At 45.0% G+C, this 24,645-nt stretch overlaps 3 protein-coding genes across 7 annotated transcripts; 1 reads left to right on the forward strand and 2 right to left on the reverse strand.

The window, feature by feature from the left end:
- Positions 1-832: 832 nt before the first annotated feature.
- eif1 (eukaryotic translation initiation factor 1) lies at positions 833-3,329 on the reverse strand. The gene is made up of 4 exons (XM_053442594.1): positions 3,138-3,329; positions 2,232-2,389; positions 2,032-2,133; positions 833-1,931 (listed from the first exon to the last, which is right to left on the reverse strand). Exons 1-4 carry the CDS (start codon positions 3,166-3,168, stop codon positions 1,887-1,889), a joined length of 336 nt encoding a protein of 111 aa, XP_053298569.1. The 5' UTR covers positions 3,169-3,329; the 3' UTR covers positions 833-1,886.
- A 1,027-nt stretch (positions 3,330-4,356) lies between these two features.
- On the reverse strand, positions 4,357-8,064 carry srsf2b (serine and arginine rich splicing factor 2b). 3 transcript variants are annotated; one of them, XR_008341977.1, is made up of 4 exons: positions 7,383-8,064; positions 6,354-6,672; positions 5,401-5,467; positions 4,357-4,566 (listed from the first exon to the last, which is right to left on the reverse strand). XR_008341977.1 is itself a non-coding variant. In XM_053442589.1 (3 exons), exons 1-2 carry the CDS (start codon positions 7,811-7,813, stop codon positions 6,375-6,377), a joined length of 729 nt encoding a protein of 242 aa, XP_053298564.1. In that variant the 5' UTR covers positions 7,814-8,064; the 3' UTR covers positions 4,357-5,467; positions 6,354-6,374. The 3 variants fall into 3 exon arrangements, 2 of the variants coding, with proteins under 2 accessions (XP_053298564.1, XP_053298565.1); XM_053442589.1 differs by having other exon boundaries at positions 4,357-5,467; XM_053442590.1 differs by having other exon boundaries at positions 4,357-5,467; positions 6,354-6,660; positions 7,383-8,063.
- On the forward strand, positions 7,890-19,701 carry mfsd11 (major facilitator superfamily domain containing 11). 3 transcript variants are annotated; one of them, XM_053442577.1, is made up of 15 exons: positions 7,890-9,038; positions 9,133-9,170; positions 9,528-9,682; positions 9,760-9,815; positions 11,363-11,470; positions 11,558-11,637; positions 11,722-11,818; positions 12,142-12,200; positions 12,295-12,451; positions 13,121-13,164; positions 16,634-16,699; positions 16,888-17,013; positions 17,144-17,318; positions 17,472-17,607; positions 17,741-19,701. In XM_053442577.1, exons 3-15 carry the CDS (start codon positions 9,587-9,589, stop codon positions 17,900-17,902), a joined length of 1,362 nt encoding a protein of 453 aa, XP_053298552.1. In that variant the 5' UTR covers positions 7,890-9,038; positions 9,133-9,170; positions 9,528-9,586; the 3' UTR covers positions 17,903-19,701. The 3 variants fall into 3 exon arrangements, with proteins under 3 accessions (XP_053298552.1, XP_053298550.1, XP_053298551.1); XM_053442576.1 differs by lacking the exon at positions 9,133-9,170 and having other exon boundaries at positions 7,893-9,038; positions 17,741-17,912; positions 18,612-19,701; XM_053442575.1 differs by lacking the exon at positions 9,133-9,170 and having other exon boundaries at positions 7,892-9,038.
- The last annotated feature ends 4,944 nt before the right edge of the window (positions 19,702-24,645 follow it).

Raw genomic sequence — 24,645 nt, forward strand, 5'->3', positions numbered from 1 at the left:
AATAAAAAACCTGAGATGACGAAAATATATATAAAGCAGAATCCTCCACCAGAGCACGTGCTCATATTTCTACATCCTTTCCTCTCTCATTCATATAAAGGTCCCTGACACGTTTTATTTGTTTAGTCCATATTCACAAATCGGTTTGTCTCATAGATCAAAGAGCAACACGACCAAACACACTCAACCCCGGTTTCATTAAGACACCGGGACTTTGACCCCTGAAATAGAATCCGTTAATCCAGGGGAATTCTATCAAATGTAATTAAATTCCCTTCGGACAGTCCCGTGACCTTGACCTTTGACCCACTGCACCTAAATCTAGTCAGCTCAGTGCAGGTGAACGTTTGGGATCAGAAGAACTTCCCTGGAGCGGATGTTAGAGGAGAAGGTTGTGTGTGGTCCTGAGTCTCGGTTTCTAACGACAGGTGGAGTTTTCACATTCTACTTCAGAGAGTTCAGTTCTCTGCTGATGCTCAATTATCTCAATTCCACTGAACTACTTGTACAAGAAAGTTCATCAAGTTAATCTGTATTCATTCAATTAAACACATGAAATCTGGTAGTCATTTATTTGTGATGACATAAGTATGTTTTTCCTTTCTACCTCATTTGAAGGTTTGTCACCGCATGGTTCGAGCAAAGGAAACTAACTGAACAGCTGATTCTGATAAATAGATAAAAACATTAAGAAGACACATTAAGTGTGTGAGCAGTGTGGTTCAGCCCAAATCACCTGCCATGCGAGTTGTTGCATCATTAATTAACACTAGACTTCTTGAATTTGTCTTTGGTCCAGAGATCATGTTTATAATAAAATAACACACGTGCATGGAAGGAAATGCATGAACTTTATTGAGCCAAATGTGGATTTTGCAAAACACTCCATCCCTCGTCAGTCATAGGAGCACAGTGTGACCTGGCCATGGCTTTAATTTAACTGCATTACTACGTACTGTTATTTATACATTATTGCAATAGAGGAAATCAAAGGTTCAAGTGTGAATAACCACAGGTTTGATGAGTTTTGTTTTTGGATGAGAAAGCTGGTCATCCACCAGAGCAGGACTTTATTTACTAGTTAATTCAAAATTACTTATTTCAACCAACTCAACTGGTGTTTCCAAAGAAACCAGCATCAACTTGTTCCCACTCCAGAGGGTTCATGTGATCATAGTGAACCGACTCAGCCGTCCACACAGGACTCACTCGGACCTTAATATGACCAGAGAACATCCACTTAGTTTTAAACTTGCATTAGCAGGAAAATAATTGAACAAATAATTTAATTAAACATTTAAGATGCCGGAGACAGTCAGCTCTCTAGCCTGAGAGCAGGCAGCTAGACATGTAAACAGCAATGAGTTGTTAAGGTAAAAACAAGACTGAAAAACCATGCAGACAAACCCCGACCCCTCCCCCCCGCTGCAGGCTTCTCAATTACCCACATCAGTTGGAACAGATGTGACCTCCCCCCCCCCCGTCCCCCATGACACAACTCCAACACATGGAGACTCATTGTTTTATTGAAACACCTTGAATACAAAACAAAAAGTTACATGAAGTGTCTTTACTGCGACACAAGACCTAAAAATAAAAAATAAAGGAATAAACAAGGGGGAGGAGGAAGTGGGCGGGGTCATCACCACTCATCCCTGATGTTGTGTGGAGCTGCAGTGGCGTGTCTTTGTGAGAGCGAGCCTGCCCCCTGGTGTTGTAGGGGTCGGTGTTACAGAGTCCCATATTTGTCAAGAGGTAAATCTTGTGTTAGCTAGTAGGAGCTGGTGGGACTACGAGGGGGGGGCCAACAGCAGCACATAGGAGGAAGGGGGGAGGGGGGTTAATGGCCACCCTGGAGAGTCGGGGAGAGGGCCGATCGGCAGCTTCTAGAAGCCGTGGACTTTGAGCTGCTCATCCTTGGCCAGGTGAACCTGCAAAGACAGAACAAAGGCTGATCAGTGAAATGACCCTTGACCCACTTCACATGTTCCAAACAAAGCATGAAAACAACTCGTCGCACTCTCGACTTACATCAGTGAGGAACTTGCAGATATCCTTGCGCTGGTCACCCTGCAGCTGGATCACTTCACCATACTCTGGGTGCTCGATCACTGTCCCGTTGCAGGCAAACTTCTGTTTAGGAACAAAACAACAAACCTGTGAGTCAGACAGGCCATGCCCTGGTCTTCAAGACCAACGTGAGAGAGAAGCATTGAAACAGAAGAACCCACCTTCTTGAAGGCCTTGACTAGCTTCTTCTTGTCATACTGGGAGGAGATGCCCTGGACAGTGGTGAGGGTCTTCCTGCCGTTCCGCTGTTGGATTCTTATGTGGATGTAGTCCTCAGTCCCAGCTGGGTGTTGGTCATCACCCTTATCAGCAAAGGGGTCTGGAGGGGGGGGGGGGGGTAGAAGAACAGCTCGTTAGTGACACTGGATAAACACAATACATGGAACGATTCTACACAGTTTGATCGTCAAACCATTATATGTCCATATTTTTTTATAATAACGAGATATTTTATATATTTTCAGTTTTTTTTCGACGTCAATCGAAGTGAAAATCCAGATCCCCTGTGCGGTGTCATGTTTCAGATGAGAACTGCGCAGAGCCCATGCTACAGATTCAGCTCCCCAGCTTACTGCGGCCCGGAGGCCACAGCTTAGCGGCGGCTTCCGGTCAGTAAACACGACCGCTCGGGAGGACCGGGCCCGTCGTGACGTAGAAGCCTTCGTTTTAACATGGATGATAAATATCTCCACTCTGACGCGAGTCGATCAAATCATAGGTATAACGGATTTATTAGCAGAAACACGATTTTCAGCATCGATGCTAGCGCGTCAGAAGAATAGGCTAACGCGTTAGCGGTGACATGCAGGCCTAATGGCGGCCGTTCGAACAGCAAGCAGGCTGGGGACGAACACAGAAACTGGACCCGTCCCACCGGTCCGCTGCAGGTCGACGGTTCTGTGGACCTGGTCACTCGGACGGACACGAGCTGTGACGATGACCGAAATCAGAGATATAAAGCTCCAGGTGACGCTGGACGTTAGCCCCGTTAGCTCGTTAGCTCGTTAGCTCGTTAGCTCGTACCCCTCCCCCACCCGGTGTCCTCGCCCCGGAGAAAAGCCACTCACCATAAGTTTGGAGGTTCTGGATAGAGGACATACGATAAGATTGGATTTCCTTTTCGGATGATAACTTGTTGACGGTCGGTGAGTCGGCGGTCTGTGCCTGGAGCTGTTACTGGTCTGGGATCAGTCGGTGGATCAACACTCGCTTCGTCACAGCTTCTCACAAAATGGAGCCTGAAGTCGTCCAGCGGCTGGAAAACAAGCCTTTATGCCCCGCCCCGAGCCTGACGTCACCGCGTCGCCACGTCTCCAACCAGCCACGCCCCAACAGGGCCCACTTTACTGGAATGTTGACGTCACCATTTGAGAACATGGTCAATAGGAAAAAAACAAATCTTACGTTTAAGTATAATTATCTTTTTAATAGTTAAATTTACACTTACTTCAAAGTTAATAGTTATTAGAAGCAGAAGTGTTTTATATATATTTGGACTGATCGATGAATACAGATGTACATATGTATAGATACGTATAGATAGGTGTATAGATATGTGTAAAGACAGAGAGATGTAGGTGGACTCGTACATAAGAGGCAGTAATCAAGAGTAACAGTTCTAACTAAAGTGCTCTCAAATACAAAACACATTTAACATAAATAGGTAAGCGACGTATTAAATTATTTGGAGCATATTTTTCATATTTTGTAGAAAAATAAATAGATTAGAAATTCTATGGAGTGTAAGTTATTTAAAAACCCTACACTTCATGGAGAAAGTTAAAACTGTACTTTGCTCATACTGCCTTATATATGAACATACTTCTTAGGCTGAGACATATTTGTGCTGTTTATCATGTAATAATATTTTACCCCTACTTTTTATAACCCATTTCTTCAGCTCCACGCAGCATCTACTGCCGTCCTGGTGAGGGACCCTCACATCACTCATTCCCTGTTAATAAGGTTGATGTAAATCTAGCTGAGGGTTGAGAACTGGATCTCCCACCTTGTTCAGCCCTATGAAACAGTGTGATATGTGAATATGGGCTATACAAAAATGTTTTTATTGAGATAAGTAACAAACTGCTGAATTAGAAAACAGGCCCATGTATAGAACAAGCTTTTACATTAAAGAGTTTTTACTGCAGAGGGTCAGTTTACTTTTCAAATAAAAAAAAAATAGATCAAATCATCAGTGTGACGCGCATGTTAAACTTTTATCAACTGCATGTATTAAACAGTTAAACACCTACAATTATCTGAGGAATAAAAAAACAGGCCATAAAAAATACCAAATAATTCTTTATTGAAGGTCTCATTTTTGGATCACATGGGAAATAAACATGTCATGGTACAGAGCATGAGACTGTAGCAACCGCACCACTGGTAGTCACAGGAGCTTTCTGGAGAATACTGGATACATCCAAGCACTCAGCAGAGCAACACGCCACCTTAACAGCTAACCAGCAATATTCAACTGCTACACAACTGCGCCTAGTGCACAAAAACACATACAGGCAGGATTAGGATCAGAAATTAAAAAGAAAAGATGAACAAACAGTGTCTAAGAGTGCAGCAAATTATATCCTTTAAAATAAAAAGACTCAACGACAAGAGTTTTACCTTAAAATCGGACATGACACATTCTACACATCGATGACCTTTACCCACACTTGAAAGTTGCACTCAACTTACTGAACTTCACATGTGATTATATTTAACTTGAGTTAGAATAAACAACTGTCCTGTCTACATGGACAACAACCTGAGCGGCAGCAACCAAAGGAAGGAAGCATCCGTGTTGTTTACTGCGGGATTACTTCAATTTAACTCGTGTGTGTGTGAAATGAAGTAAGGGAAACTAAAGGCTTTTCCTCACATATATTATGATTAGGGACTTTGTATCCCTTTTTGATTCCAGACTGAAAATGGAAATTTAGGAGCAAATGTTTTAAGTGAGGCTCTGATGTTTATGTCTCATTATGTTGACGCCTGTATCACAGAGTGAGATTACAGAGAAGCTAGCATAAAACAGCAGGTCCCCCCCGTTGAACATTTTTACAAAATGAACGTTTGCAATGAAGAACTCAAAAGCAAGCGAGACTCTGCAGAACTCACTCCATGATACAGGATGCAGAGAGGACGCTTCGCAGTATCTAGTGAACCATCTGAAAGTGATGTCTGAACACGACCCCCACCCCTTTTTAATAAATGATTAAACTTTATGAAAATAAGAAAAAAATCACAGCACATCGATGACATGGAAAAAAAAGAAGCTGTACTGAAGCTAAATAAATGAGAACAAAGCACGGATAACACAGTAATAACCTTTAACAGCCGTACACGTCGCTCGTGTGGGATCCTGTCTAAGAAGTTCTGATGTCATCACCTGAAACTGCCAAAAAAAGGAAACGTTAGACAAAGTGTTTCATGAGACAATAACTTTTACAAACCTCGAGTTTTAAGCCGGAACAACAAACGTCTTTGTTAAAAACCTGATCATTTGTGCACAGTTTATGAGACGATGTTTATTTTGCTGAACTTCAAAAGGATGTCACATGTTTGATTCCTCAAATCTACGCGTTTCTGGTACAAGCATGAAGCTATTGAGGGAACAGTCGTGAATGTGGGTGTGTTACCAGCAGCCAATTGCTCTGAATGTGCATCATGCCCCTCGGTGACAGAGTCCAGTGACCAGCAGCTCAACATGGAGCGCCATCACAACAACCTACTCTCTGCTGTCGAGGACGTCTCACCACCGCCTTCGCCTATGGATTTAAACAACCAACTGGACAGAGCGCCGATAACTCAGTCAATTTATAATCAGGGTGGGGGGGGTTAACATTTTCAGAAAGCATTCTGATGAGGTCATTGAGTAAATACCCTTAAGGGCAAATTGAGACAGTTTCAAAACAGTTGAAATGTTTTTACAGGAAGAGAAAAGACTTCCATCGGATCGACAAGATTGAAAAGCAAACACGAGAATAGGTGAAATTATACAAAATGGGGATGAACCGAGTCTGGACTCCTCAAGCACCACTACCCCAACACACCCTCCTCCTACAGGACAGCTGAGGCCTGAGGGGCAGATAGAGCAGTGGTACCTCAGCACTAAACCAACATTCAAGGTTTGTTTTACCTGTTCTTTAAAGTTAAGATAAGTTGTATTTAATTTGGTCTTGAAATTACACCAGACACCTGCTGAATTATCTGCGGAGAAGGAGGGTTAGGGAAATGAAAATGGAATATGAAATGTCTCAGTGCTTTGATATCGAACTCACCTACTGCTGATCTGCAGAGCTCTACGGGGTTTCACCTCCATTTTCTGGTGCGGCCTTGGGCGGGCTTTTAGACCTGGACCTAGACTTGGACTTGGACTCTCTTTTGGAGGCAGGGGTATGGCTTCTGGACCTGGACTTAGACTTGGATTTTGATCTGGAGCGAGAGTGGGACTTGGCCTTGGCGGTCTTGGCCCTGGGAGAGTGGGACTTGGATCTGGAGTAGGAGTGGGATCTGCTGGACCTGGACCTGCTGCGGGAACGAGAGCGGCTCCTGCTGCGGGACCTGCTGCGTCTCTTGTGTCTCGGGCTGCGGGAAGAGCTGAATACATTCAGTGGGTTGTGTTAACATCGGTAAAGTGAAAACAGCTGGAACAGAATTGAGAGAGACTGGGACCTGGAGGGAGTCACAGACAACCCAACAGATATCACAGTTTCACTTTGGTCACAGATAATAAACGATAAATCAAAAGATCAGATGTCATGGGATTATCCTGATCTACTGCAAAAAATAAAATACACCTCAGATTTGTTGAGCTAAAACTAAACTCACAACTTCTAACTAAGCTTTCAGGAACGTGACTTGCATCCATTAAATTGTTCGTACTACGTTTAATATTTAATTACTTTCACTGGTTTCTCATGTGGTTTCAAATATTGTTAGGCAATAAGTAACGTTTTTAAGAATACTGCTATATATAAATTAAAAACAAATAGAGATTATAATGATTGTAAGAAAACTATTAGAATAAGTTACTACTCTGGTCATTTGACTCGTGGGACCATCTGAGCACATGTGATGATGGTCAATACTGGATCCTCACTTTCTCCTGGTGGATCCAGGAGTTCTGTTATTTACGGAGAAACCCCTCGATGTGTTTATATTCATTTTATATTTGTCTCGGCCGAGTTGTGTAGTGAATTCCACCCGTTTGAAAGCAACACAGCACTTTCCCCGTCTCAACGTGTTTTGGTCGAGGACAAAGCGAAAGCCTGATTTTACCGCGTCGCACTCATTCAACTGGTTCTTACCTTCTGCTTCGGCGGCCATAGCCTCCGCTCCTCCGGGGCGCTCCTCCTCGCCGTCCTCCTCCTCCTCCGCCTCCTCCACCTCCGTCGCGACCTCCACCTCCATCGCGACCACCGCCGCCTCCACCTCCTCCGTTGTGAGAGTCCGGGGGTCTGCCGTACCGGGCCATCTGGACCCGGAGCTCCCGTCCGTCCAGGAGCGCGCCGTCCATGGCGTCCATCGCGTCTTCAGCGTCGCGTTTGTCGTGAAAACGCACGAAGGCGAAGCCGCGGCTCTCCTTCGTGTATCGGTCCCGCGGGATGTAGACGTCTCCGACCCGGCCGTACTTCTCGAACACCCGTCGCAGGGTTTCTGGGGAGGTCCGGTACGTCAGGTTGTCCACTTTGAGCGAAGTCATGCCGTCGACGTCCGGCGGAGGCCTTCCGTAACTCATGGCGAGGAGCCCGCGAGGCCTGGTCGCCTTCGAACGAGCAGCGGGAGTCTTCGCGCGGGTTGAGAAAGTCCACGCACACGGTTTAAAGTCGAACTCTGCACTTGTGGCGGATTTAAATCTTCACGAACCTGAATATTGTTCAGTTTCTGGGTCGGATCCGATGCTGCAGCTCCGGAGCAGGCGGAACTTGTGCTGCTTCTTCTTCTAGTGCTTCTTCCTCATCCTCCTCCTCGCAGGTTTAATGGCGGTTGGTTATCAGCGCACTACCGCCACCATCTGGACAGGAGGGGGGGTCACAAGGGACTTTTACATAAACTCGGTTGTTGACCTTTTTAGAAACATGAATGTTTCACCTTTAATAATATAATAATACATGAACTCATACAGCAGCTTTCATACATAGAATACAGCTCAAATGGAGAGAGAGAGATACTTTATTTGTCCAGAGGGAAATTTAGATCAATAACAACACGTTAGCATTACAAAATAACTTAGGATAAAACCTTAAAACTGCAAAGGCTGTAAAAGAACCAATGGTGGTAAAAAAAAGAGGATAAAATTAATTAAAAGCAAAAAGATAGAAATAGGTTGAGGTGTTTCTTAAACTATCAACAGTTATCAACATGTTTTTTCATACTATTGTAAAATAATATCATTAATAAACATCTCAACGTGTTTTCTACATGTGTATATGATTTCACACTATTGAGTTTAATATCATTAATATATGAATTTAAAGTCTTACATGTATAACATGTTGTTTTATTTTTGATCGGAAGTTGCGCAAGTTATCTTGTTGTGCTAATTAGCTAGCATGCTAGCTGGAGCAGCTCCTGGATGTTTTGAGAACAACGATCATTTGAAATCACGTGTTTGGTTTTTCATGATGTGTCTGAACAAGCGTCCTGGAGTAGACACTGTGTCCGGCCCGGTCCTCTGGGTCTGAACTCATGCTGCGCTCAACCTGTGTGTGTCCGCGGGTTCATGCTAACGGCTAACGGGTAAGCTAGCTGGTCAGCTGACTCCCTCACGTGACAGCCTCCGGTTCAGCCGCTGTTTCCCGGTGCTGCGGAGAGATTAACTTCAGGAGCCCGGTTGTTCGCGGCGGACCCCGGCATGTCCCCGGTAGTTCACAGGTCTCTCGGGCCAGAGGAGGATTCCTGAGCCACCGGCAGCTAACGACGCTAAACGCCCAGTGAGTCCGTCCAGAGAGCCGCAGCCGCCGGTGAGTCGAGATCTACTTGAGTTGTATAATGTTGGACACTTTGAGAAGACATATGTGTCTCATGTGACTCGTGTCCGGACCGGTTCGTCTCCAGAACCGAGCCCCTTCAGAACCCTGTCAACCACACGTCTGGTGAGAGTCGGTCCTAACTTCTAAAGGAACACACACGTCAGTGCTTCAATGATCCAACACAACAAGTTTGTAACTCGGTATAAAACACACGAGCCCGGAGGCGCCGAGCTGTGGGAACCCGTTCACATAGTGGTTCAGTCCTGTGTTCAATGTGTGTGTTTGTGTTGTGTGTTGTGGGCCGAGGTACAACGCTTTCACGAGTAGTCACTGTCCTGTCGTCTGTCTGTGTTTGTCCTAAAACAACTGGTTTGTGAGTCACGTGATTCTTCTGCTTTGAGGCTGAGCTCTGAGTGAGTGCCTCGAAGGTTCTGTGATATCTGACACTTCTGGTCTTTGTGCGTCTTCTTCCCTCCTCAGACGTGCGGTTCACTCCAGAAGAGTTTTTTCCGTCTTCACTTCCTCAAACAGCTTCCAAAATGAATCCAGAGGGGAAGAAGCTCCTGAACATCATCATCCTGGGCTTCGGCTTCATGTTCATGTTCACTGCTTTTCAAACATGTGGAAACATAGAGGTGGGTTGGACCTGTGCTCAGTCCCTGTCGATCACACACTACCAGACTCTTTCTCTCACACGTCTTTGTCTTCACAGCAAACGGTTCTAAAGAGCTTCAACAGCACCGAGTTCCACGGGAGCGGCTACACGAGGTGAAGAACCTCACACATCACAGAGTGTCTCAGAGCTCTTGAGTCTAAATGTGTTTATAAAGCGTCTGTTGAGCCTTGAGGGCGATTAGAGCTCCACTGAGTTCTAGAGTCTGTCTCCTCAAACTTCTCCATCACACAGTTCTCCACCGACGGGGTCACGTGACTCTGTGAGTGTTGCTGTAGGGATGTTTATTAGCAGCAGCACTCACAGGGTGTTTCTACAGACAACACAAACACACAATAACCATCACTCACTAACAATAAAGCCTCATTTCCACAAATGATCCACTCACACCAGCCAACATCTGATTAGTCATAATTCACTCCCGGGTCGAGTGTGAGGTGAGAGGACGTGTGTGACGTTGGACATGACAGACAGACAGACAGGGGAAGACAGACAGACAGACAGGGGAAGACAGACAGACAGACAGGAGGATGACAGACAGACAGACAGGGGAAAGACAGACAGACAGGGGAAAGACAGACAGACAGGGGGAAGACAGACAGACAGGGGAAGACAGACAGACAGGGGAAGACAGACAGACAGACAGGGGAAGACAGACAGACAGACAGGAGGATGACAGACAGACAGACAGGGGAAAGACAGACAGACAGGGGAAAGACAGACAGACAGGGGGAAGACAGACAGACAGGGGAAGACAGACAGACAGGGGAAGACAGACAGACAGACAGGGGAAGACAGACAGACAGACAGACAGACAGACAGGGGAAAGACAGACAGACAGACAGGGGAAGACAGAGAGACAGGGGAAAGACAGACAGACAGACAGACATGGGGAAAGAAAGACAGACAGACAGACAGGAGGATGACAGACAGACAGACAGGGGAAGACAGACAGACAGACAGGGGAAGACAGACAGACAGACATGGGAAAGACAGACAGACAGACAGACAGGAGGATGACAGACAGACAGGGGAAAGACAGACAGACAGACAGGAGGATGACAGACAGACAGACAGGGGAAGACAGACAGACATGGGAAAGACAGACAGACAGACAGACAGGGGAAAGACAGACAGACAGACAGACAGGGGAAAGACAGACAGACAGACAGACAGACAGACAGGGGGAAGACAGACAGACAGGGGGAAGACAGACAGACAGGGGAAAGACAGACAGACAGGGGAAAGACACACAGACAGACAGACAGGGGAAAGACACACAGACAGACAGACAGGGGAAAGACAGACACACAGACAGGGGAAAGACAGACAGGGGAAAGACAGACAGACATGGAAAAGACAGACAGACAGGGGAAAGACACACAGACAGACAGACAGGGGAAAGACAGACAGACAGGGGAAAGACACACAGACAGACAGACAGGGGAAAGACAGACACACAGACAGGGGAAAGACAGACAGGGGAAAGACAGACAGACAGACAGACAGACAGGGGAAAGACAGACAGACACACTTCTGTCAGGAGGAAAGACGTGAATCACCTCTTTCAGTGACTCTACCTGTGTTTGAAAGTTGACCTGCTCACTCTGATGTCAGAGGTCAATCTGTGGTGTGTCCTCAGCATGGCCATCATCTATGGAGTTTTCTCTGCGTCCAACCTCATCGCTCCGTCAGTGGTGACCCTCATTGGACCCCAGCTCTCCATGTTCTTCAGTGGGCTTCTCTACAGGTAAACACTCACTGACTCGTATGTTTCCTGTCCCCACCCGTTTCTGCTGAGTCAGGCTCCTGACTCGTCCTCACCTTGTCTCCACAGCGGCTACATCGCTATGTTCATCTACCCGTACACGTGGAGCTTCTACACAGCGTCTGTGCTGGTTGGAGTAGGAGCAGCAGGTAACGACACGTGACCCAACATGTGATTTGTGGAACAAAGGATTCTCCTCTGCATGTGTGTGGACCAGTGTTTCTGTTCTCTAGTGCTCTGGACGGCGCAGGGAAACGTGCTCACCATCAACTCCACTGACAACAACATCGGGAGAAACAGCGGCATATTCTGGGCTCTGCTGCAGTGCAGGTAAACTCAGGAGTTCTGATCCAGTTAACACCTCGAAGAAAACCAGTCAAACTCCTCCAGCCAATCCCTGAGGGCCAGGAACCGGCCTCACAGAACTCACATGGACACACAGTTTATATTTGATGAGTCCTTTCCTCATAAAATCCTAAAAACAAGCTGCTCTTCAGGTTAAATTAAAACATGAGTAAGAAGAGCAACAGTTAAAACATAGTAGAAAAGTGAGAACATTTATTTAAACCCATGTGAGGAAACACTCTTCATGTGCTGAGGTCTGTTCAGCAATCTGTTCACACACTGACTCGATATCATTCATGTCTCTGCAGCTTGTTCTTTGGAAACCTCTACATCTACTTTGCCTGGCATGGACACGTCCACATCACAGGTACCTGCACACACCCACACTTCACCTGCTCCTCACTGGTTCCAGTGGTTTCTTCCCATGAGAAGTTAAGTGTGACTCGTGTGTTTTGTCTCAGACAAAGACCGGCAGACGGTCTTCATCTCTCTGACCGTGATCAGCCTGGTCGGCTGCTTCCTCTTCTTCCTGATCCGGAGGCCCGACCCCGAGTCGTCTCCCTCCGAGGTGACGGAGTCGCTGCTGCAGGCCGAGTCCACAGAGAGCTCCACGGACACGTAGGTTTGATGTGTAGCTTTGACAGGAACAATGCACTTCAGTTACATCTCTGTTAAGAAAGAGCAGCACTGTTCTTCACTGGAGGAAGATCTCAGCTGGTTCTCCGGTTTGTTAGAAGAAGAGAGGCGGAGCCAAGCTGCTCGTTGTCATAGACTAAGTAAAGATGGACGTCGTCTTTCCACGATCCAGGAAAAATGAAGCCAGTATATTAGATAGGCCGGCTGCACAGGTGACCTCACAGATGCTGTTATATGATAGAGGAGGTGCCGACCTGGAACCTCGGGTCAGGACTGAAACGTTAAATGATCCAGAACCATCTGGAGCCTTCTGACATCTTAAAAATAAGATGTCCACAAACAAAACGTAGCCTGTAAACGTCCTGGAAAGTAAATCCTTTAAAGTCAGACGGAGCCTCCAATCCCACCACCCCCCCACCCGTACCCCACCCCCCCACCCCGCGAAACCATTTATTATTTGATCGGACCAGTAAAGGACGGGACAGTTGACCTTTAACTGTAAATATTGTCCTTTCCTACATTTCTCTTGGACTCTGCTGTGATACAGTCACCGCAGCAACCCAGTCCAGGAGCTGGTCAAGAGAAGAACTTCCAGTTAAACCAGTGTCGGGTTCACTGGCGTCTCATTTTGTGTTTGTGTTGTTCTTGCAGCTCACCTCACTCAGGCCTCTGCTCACAGGCGCTGGATGCTTTCGGTAAGTTTATTACATGAACCAGCACTTCATGAGGTTTAATCCTTTAAACACAATGTGACACAACCTTCTCATGTCAACATTAATGAGACACAACCTTCTCACGTCAACATTAATGTCACACAACCTTCTCATGTCAACATTAATGTGACACAACCTTCTCATCTCAACATTAATGTGACACAACCTTCTCATCTCAACATTAATGTGACACAACCTTCTCATGTCAACATTAATGAGACACAACCTTCTCATCTCAACATTAATGAGACACAACCTTCTCACGTCAACATTAATGTCACACAACCTTCTCATCTCAACATTAATGTGACACAACCTTCTCATCTCAACATTAATGTGACACAACCTTCTCATCTCAACATTAATGTGACACAACCTTCTCATGTCAACATTAATGAGACACAACCTTCTCATCTCAACATTAATGAGACACAACCTTCTCATGTCAACATTAATGTGACACAACCTTCTCATCTCAACATTAATGTGACACAACCTTCTCATGTCAACATTAATGAGACACAACCTTCTCATCTCAACATTAATGAGACACAACCTTCTCATGTCAACATTAATGAGACACAACCTTCTCATGTCGACATTAATGAGACACAACCTTCTCATGTCAACATTAATGTCACACAACCTTCTCATGTCAACATTAATGTGACACAACCTTCTCATGTCAACATTAATGAGACACAACCTTCTCATGTCAACATTAATGTGACACAACCTTCTCATCTCAACATTAATGTGACACAACCTTCTCATCTCAACATTAATGTGACACAACCTTCTCATCTCAACATTAATGTGACACAACCTTCTCATGTCGACATTAATGAGACACAACCTTCTCATCTCAACATTAATGTGACACAACCTTCTCATCTCAACATTAATGTGACACAACCTTCTCATGTCAACATTAATGTGACACAACCTTCTCATGTCGACATTAATGTCACACAACCTTCTCATCTCAACATTAATGTGACACAACCTTCTCATCTCAACATTAATGTGACACAACCTTCTCATCTCAACATTAATGTCACACAACCTTCTCATGTCAACATTAATGTCACACAACCTTCTCATGTCAACATTAATGAGACACAACCTTCTCATCTCAACATTAATGTGACACAACCTTCTCATCTCAACATTAATGTGACACAACCTTCTCATCTCAACATTAATGTCACACAACCTTCTCATCTCAACATTAATGTGACACAACCTTCTCATCTCAACATTAATGTCACACAACCTTCTCATGTCAACATTAATGTCACACAACCTTCTCATGTCAACATTAATGAGACACAACCTTCTCATCTCAACATTAATGTCACACAACCTTCTCACGTCAACATTAATGAGACACAACCTTCTCAACATTAATGTGACACAACCTTCTCAGGTCAACATTAATGTGACACAACCTTCTCATGTCGACATTAATGAGACACAACCTTCTCATCTCAACATTAATGTGACACAACCTTCTCACGTCAACATTAATGTGACACAACCTTCTCATGTCGACATTAATGTGACACAACCTTCTCATCTCAACATTAATGTCACACAACCTTCTCATGTCGACATTAATGTGACACAACCTTCTCAGGTCAACATTAATGTGACACAACCTTCTCATGTCAACATTAATGTCACACAACCTTCTCATCTCAACATTAATGTCACACAACCTTCTCATGTCGACATTAATGTCACACAACCTTCTCATCTCAACATTAATGTCACACAACCTTCTCATCTCAACATTAATGTCACACAACCTTCTCATGTCGACATTAATGTGACACAACCTTCTCATGTCAACATTAATGTCACACAACCTTCTCATCTCAACATTAATGTCACACAACCTTCTCATGTCAACATTAATGTCACACAACCTTCTCATCTCAACATTAATGTCACACAACCTTCTCATCTCAACATTAATGTCACACAACCTTCTCATGTCGACATTAATGTGACACAACCTTCTCAGGTCAACATTAATGTGACACAACCTTCTCATGTCAACATTAATGTCACACAACCTTCTCATCTCAACATTAATGTCACACAACCTTCTCATGTCGACATTAATGTGACAACCTTCTCATCTCAACATTAATGTCACACAACCTTCTCATCTCAACATTAATGTCACACAACCTTCTCATGTCAACATTAATGTCACACAACCTTCTCATGTCAACATTAATGTGACAACCTTCTCATCTCAACATTAATGTCACACAACCTTCTCATCTCAACATTAATGTCACACAACCTTCTCATGTCGACATTAATGTGACACAACCTTCTCAGGTCAACATTAATGTGACACAACCTTCTCATGTCAACATTAATGTCACACAACCTTCTCATCTCAACATTAATGTCACACAACCTTCTCATGTCGACATTAATGTGACAACCTTCTCATCTCAACATTAATGTCACACAACCTTCTCATGTCAACATTAATGTCACACAACCTTCTCATGTCAACATTAATGTGACACAACCTTCTCAGGTCAACATTAATGTCACACAACCTTCTCATCTCAACATTAATGTCACACAACCTTCTCATGTCGACATTAATGTGACACAACCTTCTCAGGTCAACATTAATGTGACACAACCTTCTCATGTCAACATTAATGTCACACAACCTTCTCATCTCAACATTAATGTCACACAACCTTCTCATGTCGACATTAATGTGACAACCTTCTCATCTCAACATTAATGTCACACAACCTTCTCATCTCAACATTAATGTCACACAACCTTCTCATGTCAACATTAATGTCACACAACCTTCTCATGTCAACATTAATGTGACAACCTTCTCATCTCAACATTAATGTCACACAACCTTCTCATCTCAACATTAATGTCACACAACCTTCTCATGTCGACATTAATGTGACACAACCTTCTCAGGTCAACATTAATGTGACACAACCTTCTCATGTCAACATTAATGTCACACAACCTTCTCATCTCAACATTAATGTCACACAACCTTCTCATGTCGACATTAATGTGACAACCTTCTCATCTCAACATTAATGTCACACAACCTTCTCATGTCAACATTAATGTCACACAACCTTCTCATGTCAACATTAATGTGACACAACCTTCTCAGGTCAACATTAATGTCACACAACCTTCTCATCTCAACATTAATGTCACACAACCTTCTCATGTCGACATTAATGTGACACAACCTTCTCAGGTCAACATTAATGTGACACAACCTTCTCATGTCAACATTAATGTCACACAACCTTCTCATCTCAACATTAATGTCACACAACCTTCTCATGTCGACATTAATGTGACAACCTTCTCATCTCAACATTAATGTCACACAACCTTCTCATGTCAACATCCACTTTGTTGTTCGCAGTTCAAGCGTGTAAGATCTTTGTCACCAAAGAGATGCTGCTGCTGAGCTTCTCCATCGGATACACAGGTGAGTGGGAGGAGGTGGAGGTGTCTGGTGGAGGTGGAGGAGGAGGTGTCTGGTGGAGGAGGAGGTGTCTGGTGGAGGTGAACTGATGGAGGTGTCTGGTGGAGGTGTCTGGTTGAGGTGTCTGGAGGAGGTGGAGGTGAACTGATGGAGGTGAACTGATGGTGACACCGCTGCTCTGTCTCCTTCAGGCTTGGAGCTCACTTTTTACAGCGGGGTGTACGGGACGTGTATCGGCGCCATGACGAGGTTCGGCAAAGATGCAAAGAGTCTGATTGGCATCTCTGGGATTTTCATCGGCATAGGCGAGATCTTGGGTGAGTCGTCTGAGCTGTCACTCGTCCGATCATTCATTTCTGACGTGTCACATGTTTGTCACGTGTTTGGAGAGAGAACGAGGAAACGAGCTGAGCAAGTTGTGTTCTCGGTCCTTCCTCTGCCTGCCAGGAGGGGGCGTGTTTGGGATGCTGAACAAGAGGAACCGGTTTGGGAGGAACCCGGTGGTGCTGCTGGGACTCGTCACTCACTTTGTGGCTTTTTACCTGATCTTCCTGAACATTGCCAGCGACGCTCCGCTGGCCCCGGAGGAGGGAACCGACCTGCAGGCCTACATCAGCCCGAGGTACGAAGAGTCCAGAGACACAGCTCAGACCCGAGGGCGTGGCCGGGTGATCAGAGGATGAGCCCCGGGCACAGATATGTACATTGTTCATAGTTGGTCCAAGTCCCATCCTCCTGTGTGTCTGTGTGTGTGTGTGTGTGTGTGTGTGTTCAGCGTTGCGGTGGCGATGCTCTGCAGCTTCCTGTTGGGTTTGGGCGACAGCTGCTTCAACACGCAGCTGCTCAGCATCATCGGCGTCATGTTCCGGGACAACAGTGCTCCGGCCTTCGCCGTCTTCAAGTTCATCCAGGTGCCTCCAGCTCTGCCTGCTGATATCTTCATATTTAGATTGCATCACATTCGTCCTCTGGTGTTGGATCCGAGTTTCATTCTCCATTGTTTCCATTTGACTAACTTCTTGTCACGTGTTGTTTCCCCTGCAGTCCATCATGGCCGCTCTAGCCTTCTTCTACAGTAACTACCTGCTGCTGCACTGGCAGCTGCTCATCCTGGTCCTGTCGGGTTTCCTGGGCTCGATATCGTTCTTCGTGGCCGAGGGGTGGGCCGAGTCCAGCCGGCGGGAATCGGACTACGACAGCATCTGATCTGCTCCCGGTGAGGATGAGGAGCAGGGCTCTGTGCACCGGAGGAGGAAGGTGTCCTCACACAGACACTGTTTGGTTTTCAGAGCCTCTCGATCTGCTGGAAAACCAAACATTCGTCTTGAGCCCAACGTTTATCTGAACTGAATCCCACGACCGAGCGATTGAGTGAACTCCAGATGTTTCATCAAGCTTCATCCCTGGTTTTTCTTTTTGTGGACACAGTCTAATAATCAATCCGGTGAAATATGAAAACACACTTGTCGTGGTTTGTTTATCGAGTATCAAGCCTTTTAACTGAGGCCTGTTCAGGACTGACTGGTCCTGAGGAGTAACACTGGCTTTATGAAGAAGCAGCTGCAGGTTTGACTGGTTTCCACCTGCAGCTGCTCTGAACTGACGACTGGTGTTGAACTCGTATCGTAGCCCGATTCCTCTCGACTCCACACGCTGCTCAAAACACATCAGAGAGCTTCACTGTTAAACTGGTGACATCATCACCACGAACACACACACACACACACACACACACACTAACGCAATACCTGTGAGGTGTTTTTAAGAATGTAAGCGTGATGGAGAGCCGAGTTTAGTGCCTGTCTCTCACCAAAGAAAGTGACCTTCCTGGATTTGACCTTGTTTATCCACATGGTTATTTTCTCACCCTTCCACAAGAATTCCTTAAAAACAGCTTCTACTTCTCCTTTTTCAGTTTGGTCCATGTCCCATCTGCTGACATGGAGGAGGCAGGTTCCCGACCTGCCGGGGGGGGCGACTGAGATACTTTGGAGCTGTCCTGTGTTCATGTGGATTTGGAGTCGGGTTGGACTGAGCTGGTTCTTTTAGTCACACATCGGTGTTTTTTCCTCTTTCATGGGATTTGATAAAAGTTAAAAATAGAATAATTCCTCCTCACATAAAGATGAACCAGCTCTGAAAGTCTCTCCTCTGAACGTTTGACACAAAATTCTTCTTCCCTCTGAAGCTCCAGAGACACAAAGACTGAGATTCAGTCCACGTGACTCAGCTCCCGTCTCAAACTTCACAGCTTCAGTAGAACTTTAACGTGGTGACACCTGACGAGCACTTTGAAGAGAAACACCCTCAACAAACTGAACCTTCAATCCTGTGAATCCATTTCCACCTTCACTCTTTTGATTTACTGATTTTCCTGTTGGTCTGGTTCCTCATCAGACACCGAGTGACCTCAGTCGTGATAAGATCCAGAGCGACTCTGTGTTCCAGGAAACCTCTGGTGTCACACGTGGATGATTCACTGAGTTCAGATGAAATGAAATGTTTGGTTCCTGAAAGACAGAAACAAACACGAAGCATCTTCACTTTTATCTGCAGGTTTTATTTCACATTGTCACAGAGCTGCTGATTCAGTCTTTTCATTTTAATCTCCAGAGTTATACAAACATCCCCCCCCCCCCCCCCCCATCCTCTCTCCCCCCCATCCTCTCTCCCTCCACTCTGATGCTGAACACGGGCGAGTCCACGTGTCGTCTTGTCTAATGTTGTGTTGCAAAAAACAACAACTGATGCTGTAGTTTTTGTTCTCTCTTTAAAGTGTCACTCTCTGAATGACGGCACATATTTTTGGGTAATAATCAAATGAAACACGAGGCTTTGGGTTTGCACACGTTTTATTTTATGTCCCAAATCAAATCTCCAGGATATTAAGGGAACTGCATGTGAACTTTGAAGATGATTTTATACTTGAATGTAATAATGACGCCCCCCCCCCAGCCTTCGCTTGCTTGTTTTTATTATCAATAAAATGTCATTTTGAACATAAATCGTCTGTTCTCTGGAATATTCTGTGAAATATTTGATTACAATAATCTGAGCTGATCTGCAGTTAAAGGGGAGGAGCCAGAGAATTAATAGAAACTTGAATTCAATCCTTGTTTTAATTTGCTCTCCTGTGTCTGTTTGACAGTTTAAAGGAAAATGATTGACACACGAAGTTTCTACCTTCTGATGATTATTCTTTAAATCAAATATTTACTCATCTTTCAGCCGATAGACAAAAGCTATGATAACAGAAACTATAAATAAATAGATCAAAGTCTATGAATACTAAATATAATCAGCTAACTCCAGTCAGGTTATGCTGCATGAGTATAGATTCTACTACCCACCTTTACAGGTTCTGTTATTATGAATTATTAATAATGTGTTTATAGGAAGTTCGACATTTTCTTGTTTCCTGAAGGAAGCTTGACTGGCCTCTTGTTCCCTAGCAACCAGTAACGCTGGCAGCGTGGGAATCCGGGGCGTGAAAAGGAAACTGTTAAATACTACATCCGGTCCATCCGTCAAAGTAAAATACCTTATTGTGAATTTATCTATTAATTTAACTGACATGTTTTAATACAACAGTCAAATAAGAGAAATTAATAAGATAAGAAAAGTAATAATTAAAACGTCAGTTTGTTGTTTTCTCTTTTGCTCTTTTGTATAAACTTTAGCTTGTTGTGTTGTATTTGATCCGAGTCTGAATAATTAAAGTCTTCATGAATCTACATCGCTAAAATTTGTGAATTGGTTAAAACTGAGTTTGCATTGAACGACCAAACTTAAACAATTGTGAAGCTCAGACTCAAACAATCATATCATCTTTGCAACACAATTTATTGTTTTCAAATCCAGACTGAGACTTTTCCAGTGATGACGCGGAACTCGTGATAAACAAATTTCAAATTGAATTTGGACTCTTACTTTGGTGTTTGTATATTCTGTTTGATTTTCCACAAATCTGAAGAAATTGTCTCTTCAGCTAAATTCTGTTCAAACTAACTGTTGTGGCAGTTTTCTTCTGTATTTTACTCTGAAGGGGAGGTGCGTGTGTTTCCTGTGTGAGTCTGTAGTTTGAATCCCTGACTTGTCTCGGAACATGTTTTCATCCAGTGACCGAACCTGAGATTAGTTTGATCCCGGAAACTGGGACTGACCCGCGAACACCTCGGTGACCGGATTTACCTTTGTTTACCTTTTACCTTTTGTATATATGTATTTAACTTCTATTTAACTGTGTTTACATTTATTAACATATCTTTATATATTTATTTACCTATTATTTACCTTTTCTTTAGCTTTATTTACGTTACAGTGAAGTTGCAGAGGTTAGCTAACGTTTATAACTTAGCTAACTTTAATAACTTAGTTAACTTAAAGAACTAGTTAACTTAAATAACTGAGCTAAGTTTAGTAAATTAACCTAAATAACTTGGCTAACGTTAATAACTTAGTTCACTTTAGTAACTTAGTTCACTTTAGTAACTTAGTTAATGTTAAAAACGTAACTTTAACTACTTTAATAAAAGCTGAGTAAATCCGAGATGTGTGAGGACGTGTTCACCCTGGAGGAGTTGTTGGATTTATCCATCGGGACGCCTCACGGAACCGTTAACTTCCCCGCCCTGCACGCGCTGCTCAGCGCGGTGCTCCGGCAGCTCGGGCTCCGGGAGCTGAAGACCCGCTGGAGGGCCTCTCCCTCCGGCCGCACTGCGGGGGGGCTCCCCGGTGCCGCAGAGGAGGGACCGCTCCAGGTGGAGGGGGACGTGGAGCGGCTCCAGGAGCGGGCCGCCTCAGACCCGGGCTCCTCACCCGGCACCGAGCTCCAGGAGCGGGCCGCCTCAGCCTCAGACCCGGGCTCCTCACCCGGAGCCAAGCTCCAGGAGCGGGCCGCTTCAGACCCGGGCTCCTCACCCGGAGCCGAGCTCCAGGAGCGGGCCGCCTCAGCCTCAGACCCGGGCTCCTCACCCGGAGCCGAGCTCCAGGAGCGGGCCGCTTCAGACCCGGGCTCCTCACCCGGAGCCGAGCTCCAGGAGCGGGCCGCCTCAGACTCTGACCCGGGCACCTCACCCGGAGCCCCGGCGGCGGAGGACGAGGAGCTCCGGTCCCGCATCCAGAGCTGCGAGGCCGGTGTGTCCGAGGTGAGGAACCCACACTTCACCCAAACATACACAACTACTTCATTTAGTCATTAATGAAGGTTAAACTGAACCAGATCATCTGAACATGTTTAACAAGTGTTTGTACTGTTGTTTTATGTTTGTTCATGTTTTAAATTCTACAATACATAATTAATATACCATATATTCTTTAGTGTTTTCATTCTTAATTTTAAATCCAACTGAAAACAATGTCAAACCTTCTGCTTAGTATTGAAAAGTGCTTTATGATAATATTCATAATCATAATAAAGGGGTCTTTTTATGAATTCAAATTGTTTACTTGACAAATGACAAATGATAATAATAAACAATACACAAATATTACTTTACTTTGGCTCTATAGTCCAAAGCAATATGAAGTCATCAAAGGAGTTGTTGTGGTGGAGCAGCTCCTCTTCACATCGTGACCCCCACAGATCATTATTGATTATTGATTATTAACACTCAGGAGACAGTGGAGAAGTGATGGATTGTGTTTCTCTCAGTTTGTCGACACGTTTAGGTGAAGTTGTGTCGTAGCTTCTGTTTGTGTGAGGTCACTGTTTGAAGGCTCAGGTCAGATGAAGAGGTTCAGCAGCAGCTTGGATCTGGATCCACTTCCTGCTGGTCCTGGAGGTTCCTCTCTGACCCTGAGGCCGATGATCACTCCTCTTCTTCTCCCCCCTCTCTGGTGAACCTGTCAGCGTGGTGTTGAGCTGTCGATGGGAGACGACAGAACAAAAGGAGACGGGCTCCACCCTGACATCTCAAATGTCCCCGCGTGTCTCCGTTCAGGTTTCTGTTGAGCTGCTGGTGTTAAGAGCTGAAGATGAGAACCTCAGCTCCATGCAGACCATCAGCTGTTCTCCGAGGAACGTCAGCTTCATCACAGGAGAACGTTTGAAAGCTGGAGGTGTTTTATGACGCTGTCCAAACCTCCTGTCTCTCTGCTGACGTCCTCTGTGAGACGGGGGGGGGGGGGGGGGGGGGGTAATTAGTCCCCTGCAGAGATGACTCTGGCTGTCAGGGGATGAATAGCTCTCAGGTGAAAAGCAGGACATGGTGCAGGTGATGCCGTGTCTTTCAGAACTCCACCTGAATCATTCATGTCCTCGGTGGTCAACTGGTGTATCCGCTGACTCCACCATGACGAGGCGACCCGGCCTAACCCCGTCCGTCTCTGTTCACCCCTGTTTCATATCCAGTGCTCATCTTACAGAGAGAAAGAGTCGTAATGGTTCTAATAATGGTATCGACTTCACACAGTTACTGGGAGATGTGCATGGTAGCTCCACATCACACACACTCATACAAGTCCGTCCTCTGAACTGATAACATCCATGAATGATCCTCTGAGAAATCAGTGAAAGTGTGAGGAACGTTCTGTCTCAGTGTTCTAGAGAATCTGCTTCTGCACCAAAACGACTACACTCCAGTAGTTGTGTGTCCCCTCGCTCACAGACACACAAACGTACAAACGAACAGGGGGACAACATCACTTAAAGCACTAATATAAACACCGTCTCTTTCTACTGTGTCCACTAAACCACACGTCATGTGTATCAGGTCGTACACCAGGGGGCACTCTCAACAAAGCTTTATTACCTCAGACCAGGAGGTTATGTTTTCACCCCCGTCCCAGTTGTTTGTTCAAACTGAAACTAAAGAGATTTCCAGTCAACTTGGTGGAAGGATGTGGTTTGTGTCAGAGAAGGACACATTCAACTCAGTGCATGTTTGTGAACATTTCCTCTTTTTCCCAGTGAATAATTTATGGATATTGATAAAATGATCAGACACATTTAGAGGATGGTTATTTCTGAGTGTGTGAGTCGGTGCACCTCGTTTAGAATCGAGCTGCTGGGCCTTGATGGAGGAGCGAGCTGCACTGAGTTCTGGTTGAAGGTGTGTTGAAGTTCCTGAAGTGAACCAGTGAGAACGTGTGAGGGACGTTCCCTGTTCAAAGTGCAACATTATCAGATTCTGTTAATGGCCGACTTCCTTACTGAGGCAGCAGCTTAAAGAGTAACGAAGGCCTCTTCTGTCCAGGAGGTCGCTTCTCCTCATTCTCAAAAAACATCTCTAAAAATGTTATCATAAATATAGATATATATGTTTAGGAATCATGAATTATTCTCTCTTCTACGTGTCCGGCTCCTCTTCTTCATCCTGAGATGTTTGTGTTCTTCCAGTTTTACATTTGTTCTCACAGACAGAACCTGAAGAACATGTAAGGAACATGTGAGGAACATGTCAGGAACATGTCTGAAAACGCTTAATTTAATATAAGATGCCACAGACCAACCCGTCAGTGTTGGATCAGGTCCCGTCTGACTCTGAGTGGGACGACACTTATTAACTCTCTGTTAGTGATTCTCACCGTGAAGCCGTGTGGGGTCGCTATGCATCATTTCATGTCCCGGCACATTTGACACAAGTTAAACACGACCTCACATAAGCTCAGGAATGTCCTTTGTCACACACACACACCCACACACACAAACAGACACAAAAGGACACACACACACAATTAGAGCAAATGAGATGTAGCTGTTTACTGGGCCAACAATCTCTGACAGGAAGTTTAAATAACGTGGGTAAAGAGCAGATTATGTGAAAACAGTGCAGCAGCTGGATTTGTCTCATCTCCTTCAGTTCTTCTTCCTCTTTGTTTCGATGCTCTGGTTGTTCCCAGTTCACAGCTGGTGACGCAGCTGTGAGAGCAGTCGACCTGTTTTATATCAGACCGACGACATCTCCAATATCTCTTATTATTTTTAATGTTAGAAGCTTGACACACAT

This window comes from Pleuronectes platessa, chromosome 16, assembly GCF_947347685.1.
Source record: "Pleuronectes platessa chromosome 16, fPlePla1.1, whole genome shotgun sequence".
Lineage (NCBI taxonomy): Eukaryota > Metazoa > Chordata > Actinopteri > Pleuronectiformes > Pleuronectidae > Pleuronectes > Pleuronectes platessa.

Bases quoted from the DNA above. Each gene is read 5' to 3' on its own strand.
- eif1 (XM_053442594.1), bottom strand. From the start codon at position 3,168: ATGTCCTCTATCCAGAACCTCCAAACTTATG. The intron at 2,134-2,231 runs GTGGGTTCTTCT...GTTCCTAAACAG, and splicing joins TAGTCAAGGCCTTCAAGAAG to AAGTTTGCCTGCAACGGGAC. The intron at 1,932-2,031 runs GTAAGTCGAGAG...CTGTCTTTGCAG, and splicing joins TCTGCAAGTTCCTCACTGAT to GTTCACCTGGCCAAGGATGA.
- srsf2b (XM_053442589.1), bottom strand. From the start codon at position 7,813: ATGAGTTACGGAAGGCCTCCGCCGGACGTCGACGGCATGACTTCGCTC. The intron at 6,673-7,382 runs GTAAGAACCAGT...GAATGTATTCAG, and splicing joins TATGGCCGCCGAAGCAGAAG to CTCTTCCCGCAGCCCGAGAC.
- mfsd11 (XM_053442577.1), top strand. From the start codon at position 9,587: ATGAATCCAGAGGGGAAGAAGCTCCTGAACATCATCATCCTGGGCTTC. The intron at 11,471-11,557 runs GTAAACACTCAC...TTGTCTCCACAG, and splicing joins TTCAGTGGGCTTCTCTACAG to CGGCTACATCGCTATGTTCA. The intron at 13,165-16,633 runs GTAAGTTTATTA...TGTTGTTCGCAG, and splicing joins ACAGGCGCTGGATGCTTTCG to TTCAAGCGTGTAAGATCTTT.